This window comes from Vicia villosa, linkage group LG1, assembly GCF_029867415.1.
Source record: "Vicia villosa cultivar HV-30 ecotype Madison, WI linkage group LG1, Vvil1.0, whole genome shotgun sequence".
Classification (NCBI taxonomy): Eukaryota; Viridiplantae; Streptophyta; class Magnoliopsida; order Fabales; family Fabaceae; genus Vicia; species Vicia villosa.
In genome coordinates this window covers 86,656,754-86,668,707 of record NC_081180.1, presented here as the reverse complement: position 1 = coordinate 86,668,707, position 11,954 = coordinate 86,656,754, and the positions used below count along the sequence as shown (strand labels likewise).

At 33.7% G+C, this 11,954-nt stretch overlaps 1 protein-coding gene across 1 annotated transcript; it reads left to right on the top strand.

Annotated features, from left to right (window-relative positions):
• Positions 1-7,680: 7,680 nt before the first annotated feature.
• Positions 7,681-8,739, top strand: LOC131611408 (NDR1/HIN1-like protein 26). Its single transcript, XM_058883440.1, has one exon. It carries the CDS (start codon positions 7,836-7,838, stop codon positions 8,535-8,537), a length of 702 nt encoding a protein of 233 aa, XP_058739423.1. The 5' UTR covers positions 7,681-7,835; the 3' UTR covers positions 8,538-8,739.
• The last annotated feature ends 3,215 nt before the right edge of the window (positions 8,740-11,954 follow it).

The window sequence follows — 11,954 nt, the reverse complement described above, 5'->3', positions numbered from 1 at the left end:
GTATGTGTGCCATTCATTTGCGCTTTGGATAGGGCCTTCTGCCAAGTTTCTCAAATGGAGTATTTCTGGAGTTGGTGGAAACACGGTAGACAATCTTTGCTTGAACCATAAGGGAAATTGAGCATGAATGACGCCGGATGTTGACTGTACACCGGTACTATGAAAATAGGCATTGTTAAATTCCCTACAAAATATACACCATAAGTTAAATAAGTTTGGTATACCGACATTGTCAACAAAGGTAAAAAAAACTATTGGGTAAACTTACTCAAGGTATTGTTTAACTTCAACGCAGTTGATCAAGACATGGACATGTGCGGATTGCATTTCTTTCTGGGTCAACCAATGCACACTCTTCTTTCCAGAAGGTCGACCTGGAAGACCGAATACCGATAAGGTGAATTGACTCCTCTGGTTGACATTTACCGGATTCCGTATGGTTCTAGGAGTTAACATCAAGTGATTGAAATAATGACTGCAAAAATGTGATGTTTCTCGATGCAGGTAATGTGCACATATAGAACCTTCAACTCTTTCTTTATTCTTCACTGATCGCTTTGAATCACCCATGAACCTTTCAAACGGATACATCCACCTATATTGAACTGGTCCACCAAGAAAAGCTTCATATGCAAGATGCACATGTAAATGTTCCATGGAGTCAAAGAAACCAGGAGGAAATACTTGCTCCAACTTACAAAGAATGATTGCAATGTTTTGGTCCAACTTCATGATGTCTTCCACTTTTAAAGCTGATGCACAAATATCTCTAAAAAACTGACTAATTTCAGTTAGTGGATCAAGAACATGTTTGGGTAGCGAGCCAAATGCAATTGGTAACAATTGTTCCATAAAAATGTGACAATCGTGACTTTTCATTCCATGCAACTTCCCAGTGTTAGGGTCAGCACACCTTGATAAATTCGATGAATACCCATCGGCCATTCTCAAATCTTTTAGCCATCGACAAACAGCTTTAGCTTCTTGGGAAGTCAGAGTGAAACAAGCCTTGGGTTTTAATAACTTTCCATTCGGTAGAGGCTTCAACTCCAACTCTCTTCTGTTACACCATTTTTCCATGTCTTGTCTGGCCTTTTCATTATCTTTCGTTTTGCCTTTCACATCCATCACTGTGTTAAATACATTATCAAAAAAATTCTTCTCAATATGCATAACATCTAGATTATGGCGCAACAAGTTATCTTTCCAATACGGGAGGTCCCAAAATATACTTCTTTTTGTCCAATTGTGCGTGACTCCGTATCCTTCAATTCGGAATTCTTTGCCAGTATCTGTAAATTTTGGTAGCTCACTAACTTGTTCCCATATAGCCCATGGTGACAATCGAGGCGGAGGCGAATCTTTCACTCGTACATCTTTTTTAAAGTTTGTCATGTTTCTTCTATAGGAGTGATTTCGTGGTAGGAATCTGCGGTGACAGTCAAACCACGAGCTTTTCCCACCTTTATCTAACGTGAACCCTTTGTTGTTTCCCATGCAATGCGGACAACCCATTTTGCCGTGCGTACCCCAACCAGACAACATGCCATATGCTGGAAAGTCGTTGATGGTCCACATCAATGAAGCTCGCATTGTAAAGTTTTCTTTACGTGATATATCATAAGTCCATTCTCCAATCCACAATCTCTTCAAATCATCAATTAAAGGTTGTAAATACACATCAATTCCTGCTTTTGGACTCGAAGGTCCTGGAATGACGCACGTCAAAAACATGTATGGTTTTGTCATGCACATCTCAGGAGGGAGGTTGTAAGGGGTTACAATAACTGGCCAACAAGAATACATACTTCCCGACGCTTGAACATAAGGAGTAAAACCATCTGAGCATAATCCAAGCCTGACATTTCTAGGTTCTGCGGCAAAATCATGATGCATTCGATCAAAATGCTTTCATGCCTCGCCATCAGATGGATGCCGCATAGTGCCTGGACTTGTGTTATTTGTGTGATGCCATGTCATTTGACTTGCACTGTGCATTGAAGCAAACATTCTTTTTAACCTTGGTATTATCGGAAGATAAAACATGGACTTTACTGCTACACGGTCTTGATTAGTGTTAACGGCTCTACTGGGAACTTTATATCTTGGACTCTTACAAAACTTACATTCCTCCAACAACCCATCTTGAGTACCAAACTCATTGTCGTAAAACAACATACAGCCATTAATGCAACAATCAATCTTTCTTACTCTTAAGCCCAACTTCGACACCAACTTCTTTGCTTCATAAAATGTTGTAGGCAAGTTGTCTTTCATTGCAGTTGAGTCCAACATCATCTTTACGAAGAATTCCAAACACTGATCAGGAACATTCCAATTTTCCTTGGCGGCCAACAATCTCACACACATTGATAACTTTGAGTCAGACGATCCATCAAACAACGGCGTATTCATCTCATTCAACAACTGATAAAATTTCTGCGCTTCCTCATTCGGCAACTCTTCCCCACCAAAATCTTTAGGCTCATCATAGGTCACGTTCACACCAAAAGCATCCTCAACCATGTCACCAATCAGATTAAAGTTTTCCTCATATTCCACAGGCGGCCGACTACTTGAAGCATGAGAGTTGCTAGTCTCTGGTACGTTACTAGGCAGTTCTTCACCGTTAAACGTCCAAACCCAATAATTTGCAATGAAGCCCCTTCTATGCAAATGAGCTGTTATTTCCTGTGGGTCACTAATTATTGGTCTACATTCACATTTAAGACAGGGACACCTAACTCCTCCTTCGCTTCGACATAATTCCTGAGCAAACGCCCAACTGATAAACCCTTCAACTCCTACTATAAAATTGGGTTTAAGTCCCATTCTTCCTGGAAATGTTCTATCGTACATCCAACTACGATAATACCGATAATATTCCATACTGCACATTTATACAATCATTGTCATTTTGAGTTAGAATACTAATCAACTTGATATTATTCTTAGACGTATACTAGTTAATATTTACTATTCTTAAAAATATTATTTAATAACAATACTACTAATATTTTTAACTACACATGTTATATTGAACCTATGTTAACCATAAAGTTACTATTTTTTTAACTACACATTTTAAGCTACACATATTGAAAATATTCTTTAATAAAAATACTACTTTTAAATATTTACTATTACTAAAAATATTATTTTTTATTCAACTATTAAACATGTACCATATAAATAAATATTATATATTAAAAAGTACTACTCATATAACACCATAGTTCATAAAGATAATAAATATAATTTTTTATTAAATATATAATATATTCTATATACAAAATGTAAATTTATAATATTTTATTTTTAACTTTTAAATATTAATAATATTTTGTAAACATAACTTCTACATTCATTAAGATTAATATGTATATTATTTTTAATAATAATTTCTATTTTTAAAAATAATAATATATATTACATATAAAACATATTCTATTAGAATTTTTTAATAAAACTATTTTTATCAAATATATATAAAAATGATGTATTTTTAATTATAGTTTGTTTATCTTTCTATTCTTCAAAAAAATAACTTATTTTATATAAACATAAAAAATTCATAACTTATATGTATAAAATTATTTTCTTTTTAATATTTTATTTTCATAATTCATAATATAAAAATATTATCTTTTTATTATAAACATAAAAAATTTAATTTCTATATATGCAAAAATAATTCTGTTTTAAAAATATTTTCATAATGTTCATAATTCTGTTTTTTATTTATATATTTATACATTTTCGTATATATATTTATACATGATCAAAAGATAATACTTAAGTATATAAAATTAAACTTATACAAAAAAACAGAATATATAAAAATTTATATTAAACTTAGACTAAATAAATTTATTTAGTTATGAAAAACAGAATATATATATATATATATATATATTAAACTTAGATATTCTGAAATAAATATACAGAATAAACTCACATCCACACATATAAATTAAAACCTAACTAACAAATATACATTAATTTATACAGAATAAACTCACATCCACACATATAAATTAACAAATATACAGAATAAATTTATATACTAAATTTATAAACTCACATCCACACATTTTTGTATATAAAAATTCATTTTCACAACTAAATAAATTTATTTCAGTATATCACAATAAAAATAAAATTAAAAAATAACTAAAATACCTCTTCTTCAAATCTCCTTCACTCTTGTAGTACCTCTTCTTCACAATTCTTCAATCTTCAATTCTTCAAAAAAAACCCTAAATTAAATTCAGAAATTTAAAAGTTCTTCAAAAATAAAATTATACAAATAAAAAATAAAATTAGTTACCTTTGATTGATATTTGAGAGAGAGTTGAGACAGCAATGGGGAAGAACAGGGGAGTGGGAGTTGGAGCAATGGATGGAGGAAGAAAGGGGAGGGGCGTTGGAGAAGAAGAAGTGAAATTGTTTTTGGTTTTGTTTCTGAAACACAAGTGTTTTGGTTTTTTGATAAAATATATAAGGACATCAGCGACGTGGTCTTCACGCCGCTACTTTGCCACGTGGTTTCCACGTCGCTACACTCAAACGGTCATAATAATAATGACACACTCTGCCACATCTGTAAAAGTGGCAGAGTTATTTTCCCAAGTAATAGGTTGCGACGTGGGCCTAACGTCACTTCTAAAATTCAAAAAATTTCAAATCTCCCTCCAGCTACAACGTTAAAGTTTGTATTTTTTTTATTTTTTACTTTTTAGTAGCGACGTGACTCACACGTCGCAACTGTTTTTAAAAAAAAGCAACCTCTGACACGTCTGATTATAACGTTGGATTGATTTTTTTATTATAAAAGTTTGTTGTGACGTTGGAAACACGTCGCAACTACACACGTGGAAAACACGCCGCTAATATATGTCGCAGGAGAACATATTTCTTGTAGTGTATAGAAGAAGATTATATATGAGGTCATATCATATAAGAATGTCTTATTTACATGAGAATGTGAGAATGAATCTGAATCCTTAGATTTTAAAATAAATGGTAGAGATTATGTGAGAATCTTTTTTTCTCTTTCCTACATCATTTATTTTAATAATCGAGGAGAGAAAAAAAATTCCCAATAATCTCTACCATTTATTTTAAAATCTAATGGTTCAGATTCATTCTCATATGATATGCTATATATATATATATATATATATATATATATATATATATATATATATATATATATATATATATATATATATATATATATATATATATATATATATATATATATATATCGGTGAAAATTAATAAATTTGACAAACTAAAATAACCATAAATACCAGGGTACAGGAATCGAACAATACCTCCAGCATGTCAACCTGTCTCCCACTTCTCAAAGAAAAATCAAACGTAACTTATGGATAATGATAGTTACAACTTATCCTTGTAGAACTTTTCTTTAATGAAATGAGGAACCGAAATTTTCCACTGAAAGTCCTGGATTGCATGACCTTGAATAGCGAGCTTATCAGCACACATGTTACTTTCCCTGTAAATATGAGTGAAGACCATAACTTTACTAGGATTCATGTAATCAGCTTATCTGTTCCAAAGCTCTCACCATGTCATCAAAATCTCATTCTCGATGCAATGAAGAACTCATTTTTTTAATAGGCAATTTGATTGATAAAGCTCTCACTAGGGGTGCTAGGGGTGATCAAAACCAAACCAATCCAATAGAAAACCGCAAACCAAACCAAACCAAACCGAAAGCGCAAAAAATCGCATTTGGTTCGGATTAGTTTGGGTCATCTTTTAACAAAACTGCATGGTTCGGTTTGTATTTTATAAACCGAACTAAACCGAATCAAACCGCATTATGTTACAACCTAACTTTTACTTAACTCACATCCAACCCAAACTTAAATCTATAATACTTTAACCTTATGATTACGAAGAATTTTCTCATCCTTACACATGATTTTAGTCTCGGTCTTCTCAAATCTCTAATAGCATTATCGCGTCTTCTTTGTCACATACATTTTCCCTCTTTTTCTATAATCTCTACTCTCTTATATTCTTTCTTTTTCACCTTCTCATTTTTAGGCAAATGTTCCCTATTTCAGTTTTGTTTTTATCGCACATCTTCTTCTCTAATCTCTCAACTCTTTTGTTTTTTCTTTTTCACATTCACTAATCTCTCGTATCTTCTATTTTTTTGTTTCATTCTAATAATTTTTATATTGGTTTATACTATTATTTTATGTTTATTATTCCACTTTTGTCTAATTTAATTTTTACATATTAAATAGAAAGTTATTGTCAAAATATGACGGGTTTTGTTGTTATTTAATAGTGTATGAATGTCTAAATACAAAGTTTCGTTATCATCTATATGTATATGAATGGTTCAATAAAATATTTCTAAAAAACCGAACCAACCGCACCGAACCAAACCGCATTAGGTTGGTTTGGTTTGGTTCGGATTTTTTTTAAAAGCCAACCGAACCAAACCAAACCGCACGATTTTTTCTCTTGCGGTTCGGATGATTTTTTTCGTCAAAACCGCCCAAACCGCACCGCGATCACCCCTAAGGGGTGCAACGCTTACAAAAAAGATACGACCCTAAAGAGTAATTGAATCGCATAAAGGAAGTTTAAACCATTCGTAATAGCTTGGTCTAAACTTAGTATATCCAACATACAACCATCTCCAAGAAAGACTATCTATTCAAACTCTTGACCATCCTCTAACAGCTATATTTTTTAATGTTATTAGTCAGTCCTAGATTAACGATAAACACACCTAGGGACCCTCTCAGATGGTCTCAAGGAATGCCCCCTTGAGGTTAAGTTATTTTGAATTGATTCGTATGTGTTTATTTTTGTCCGCCGCATATTAGTTTTTAGCCACATAATCGTGATAATTCTCAGAGTATTTCTATGTCAGCACTCAATCTACAATCTATCCAAAATATTTAACTCTCTTTGACTGTGCGATATCCAACTCTTTGAGAGGGAGGAACTCATTTTTGTATGCGCCATAATGATTTCCACCGTTATCAGAATATTATGAGAAGAGACTTTAAACCTCGTCTCAATTTTAGTAAGCTAAATGCGATGGACCGTGTGCGTCCAAGTTGTTATTATCGTGTCTCTAAGTTTGGGATGGCAGTCTAGAACTGTCATATTAAACAAATCCGCAATTAACATGGACAAATTCAAACTAAAAATAAATAAATAAATCGGAAAAAAATTCTATAAAAAATAAATAAAACACTTTGTAAAAAACTTCTAAGAATTTAGTCATAATCTATCAATTTGACTAAGAGCTCAGCCAAATAAATTCAATTTTATTTTCTGACATTATTAAAATTTGAATTTACATTTGAGTTAAATTAAAATTGATATTTAAACTTTAGAATTAGATCATTCCTTGAGTTAATTCATGATTTTAACAACCTTGTCTACAATCATCCATAAAAGTTTTTAAAAATAAAAATGAATTTGTTTATATATGAAAAGTACCCACCTTAATTAATGGTTATGATCAATGTAGTGTTCAATGTTCATGTAGCAAACGTTATAAGTATAAGTTATAATTCCTCAAAGATTCAAACGTGTTAGAAAAGGCATAACAGAGCAAAAGAATGTGATTTTTCTTATAAACCAGGACATGACATACAACTTTAACACATAAAGCTTATTCTTTCCTTCTTCTATGCACCATACTCAAACTTCATTATATCCTTCCTATATTTTATTTTTCTCTTCTCTATGCAACTTCATTACAAAACCACAACCACAACCATAATACGTTCCTCAAACTCCATCATTCTTCACCTCACAAACACAACAAAATGTATGAAAACGACCACATACCCGTCCACCACGTCACGGGCTCGGGCCCGAACCCACACCCACACCAACACCAGAAGCCCTTAAAGCGCCATCATACCACCAAATACTACCTCCAACGTGTCCAAGACAGCCTCACAACCCGTGTCTCCAAAATGGTCTGCACCATCTTCTTAAGCCTCCTCGCAATCATCGGGCTCATCACCTTCATCGTCTGGCTCAGCCTACGTCCACACCGGCCCAGGTTCTTTCTCCGTGACTTCACCGTTGCGGGCCTTCAGGGCCAATCCGGAGTCGAAACAGCCCAATTAGTCTTCAAAGTAGACGCGCGGAACTCCAACCTAAATATTGGAGTTTATTATGAGTCTATGGCCGGGACGGTTTATTACCGAAAAAACGCTATCGGGTCAACACCGATAACGTTTCCGTCTTATCAAGGGCCAAAAAACACTACAAAAGTTATTGCAGTTTTTTCCGGTCCAACCTTAACTGTTAGCAGTCAAGGTTGGAGGGAAATCCAGAACGATAGGGCTGATGGTAGTGTGATGTTTGGTTTGGAATTGACGTCTGTGATTAAATTTAAGATATCTTCGTGGGAAAGCCAGCCCCACAAGATGCATGCTAACTGTGATGTGGGAGTCGCAGCCAATGGTTCTCTCTTGCCTATATACAAAGACAAGAGATGCATCGTTTCCTTTGCTTAAGGATTTTCAATGGGAATATAATTTCACTAATTTGTTTTCTATTTGATTACCTTTTTTTTCTTTGTCTACCATTTTTTTTCCAACTATTTTATTTATTTTCAAATAATTCATTGTTGTTCGGGTTTGTAATTATGTTGTTTGTCCCTTTTATATATTGGAGTTTACTAGTTTATAAGAATTTTATTGCATGGCACCAATGTAACCATCATTTGTTATTTATTATTATAACTATCTTAACTGCATAACCACTCCTGTTAAAGATTCTACCAAACAAAGATAGCAAGATTTTTGCACTTTGAAATAATAAGGCAAAATCATTAAAATGTGTGGAAGAAAATTGTACCCAAAAAGCTGTGAAAAATAAGTTGATATTGTCAGCATCAATTTTCAAATTAGTCTTGGACTAGGATATCTTGGATTGAGGCCTAAATGGTTCGGCATACTAACTCTCCTTCACCAAAATAAAATGAGGAGCATTTGGGTAATAAATGCGAGGTCATATGTCATGCATGTGATCTAACGTGACCAACTTGTTCTTGTGAAAGAACGTTGAAAATCTCGTGTTAAACAAGTAGAATAAGACTCCTTCAAAAAATAATTGAAGTATTCATTGTACTCTTATCAAATACGGGATTTTGACAGACAATCCCGCAAATGAATGATAATCTTATGATAATCTTTTTTAAAAGATAAAGCTCACAAATCAAACACGAGATATTGACCGATAACCTCACAAACTAAATAAGAACTTTTTAATTTGGTATAACTCAAAACCAAATAACATAATCTCGTAAGACATATATTACAACATTCCCCCAACACCATAATTGGCACACTCGAAAACACTAGGGATAAGCAAGCCCTAAATCTAGAATGGGAACACATGATTGCAAACGCGAAACTTATCAGATAAATTCTGAAATCTACCAGATAAAAAAAATAATGAATTTTATTATATTAAAAGATGATCTTTGACTCACGCCAAAAGTGTTTAAATTTAGAAGCAATATTAGGCTTTTAATTCAAAACATAAAATAGAAAAAGAAACTCTAATGGACTTTTAATTCAACAGAGAAATAAAATAGAAAATTGCAGAAAATATTAAAATGTTGTTTTTGGGCCTGAATCAAACTTGGATAGCTTAAAAAATCTTCTTACATCAGTCTCATCCACATCTAAAGAACTCAATCTTGAGTTCTCTTCTTGATAAAGATTCTCATCTGCTTGATATTTATGAATGTTAGCAACATTGAAAGTATTGGATATATTCATGAAATTCGAGAGAGCTACCACATAAACATTATCATTGATCTTTTGGATCACTATGAACAAGTCATAATTGTGTGGCTGCAGCTTGCTGTAAGTACCAACTAGAAGCCTCTCTTTATGCAAAAAAACACCATCACATCGTCTCCCATATTAAAAGATTTAACTTTCTGGCGTTTATCTCAAATAGGAGGCAAATTGTTCGGTATCTCATCTGCGGTCAATTCCTTGAAATTCTCTAGGATCCCTATCACTTCTTCTGAAATTGTTGTTTCCACCTTTACAACACTCACCGGCCCTTTACTCACCACTCGACAGAAAAAGTCAGTTTCTTTAATAGCCTCATCAAGCTCTTTTTCACTCTGTGTCATTACCATGAAACTAAACTTCTTTCCTCCTGGATTTTTATCAAAGTGCAAAACAGGAGCCATAGAAATTTTATGTATGCCCCATGTAAACATCATCATGTTATTGCATCCTCGATAAGTGATATCATTATCAAACTGTCAAGGTCTACCAAGTAAAATATGATAAACATCCATATCAAGAACATCACAAAGTACCTTTTCTTTATAATGTTTTTCGATGGAGATAGGAACTTTGTAGGTTAGTGTTACTCAAACTTAAGAGCCCTAGCTTATTCAATCGAGGGTGTATGGCTTCTCACGGGATTCTGTGGACAACTTTAAATAATCTACCAAATTTTACGACCCTAAAATCTTTGTGCTGCCATTATCCATAATCTTATTATACATTTTTTTCTTGATAGAACAATGTGTTTCAAACAAATTTTTGTGTTGCCCTTCATCTTTAGATGCTAGTAAAATTCTTTACGACACAAAATTTACCCTCTCATCAGATTCTTCCTCTCCAAACTCGACCCCTGCATATTCATCTTTCTCAACTGCATGTTCTTCTCTTTCCTCTTTCTCTTCCCTTTCTTCCGCAACAACAATGACTCTACTTGTTGGTCAAACATTTGAACTGTGACCTATTCCATTACAATGATAACATGTGGCTCCAATGAGTTTAGCATATGGATTATTCTATTTCTGGACTGGTGCTTTACACTGATGCACACAGTTAGGGTTGTTAGTCCCCTTATTCTCAGGGTTGGAATCCCTGGTTGTTACATTCTTTTTCTTGTTGCATGCTGATTCAAAGTTATTCTAGGGAGAATACCTAAAAGATGAGAAATTTCGAGGGGATTTTTCCATTAATTCTTCCTTCAAATTTAGACTAGATGCCTCAACTATGGTCCATACATCTTGTAAACTCATCTTTTATTACAAGGATCTCTTTAGGCCACTGATGTATCAAGCCACTTTCTGGCTCTCTAATTCACCCAACTCATTGTGCTAAGAAAAACGCAGGAACTCGACTCTGTATTCAGTCACAATTCTCTTACCATGAACATACTCAATATACATCTTATAAAGAATTTGTTTATAATCCTTTGGTAAAAATCACTCCAACATCAATTGTTTCATTCTTCGCCAAGTTCTTACTGACCCATTCCTTTGCCTCAACCTCTGAACAACAAGTTTATTCCACCAGACAACAGCAGTACTGTTCAGCCTAATCGCTACCATCGTAACTTATTTGTTCTCAGGGACGCCCATAAAGTCGAAGAACATGTCGACATCGATCTTCTAATCCGGAAACTCCTCCACTCCCATCGTTCCATAGAGTAATGGAATATCAACCTTCATTCGATAATCATGGTTATGTCGAGTCCCATGATCAACTTCCTCTTCCTCGTAGGGTTTTTCTTCTTTAAAACTTGAATTTTCAGTAATAACAGCACAATGATTGTTTCCACCCCGGAGAACCCTAACCTTTTCTCCTCCTTTGTCTATTCGATTCACGTTGTTAGCATTGTTCACCTGATTTTCAAAATTCTTCATATGTTCATTCAAAGTAGTTAGAGTCGCGGTAAAAGCTGTAATAATTCTCTCAAGACTTTTCTAGTCATCGGTTGATCACCCATAGTTGACCAAGTTACAAAAAGAAACAGAAGAAAACACGATCTGATGCCACCATACGCAGTTGGAAACACTAGGGATTAGCAAACACTAAACCTACAATGAGAACATAAGATTGCAAGCGCAAAATTTGTCAGATAAACTTTGGAATCCACCAGATAAAGAA

Coding starts and splice junctions, on each gene's coding strand:
- LOC131611408 (XM_058883440.1), top strand. CDS start 7,836: ATGTATGAAAACGACCACATACCCGTCCACCACGTCACGGGCTCGGGC.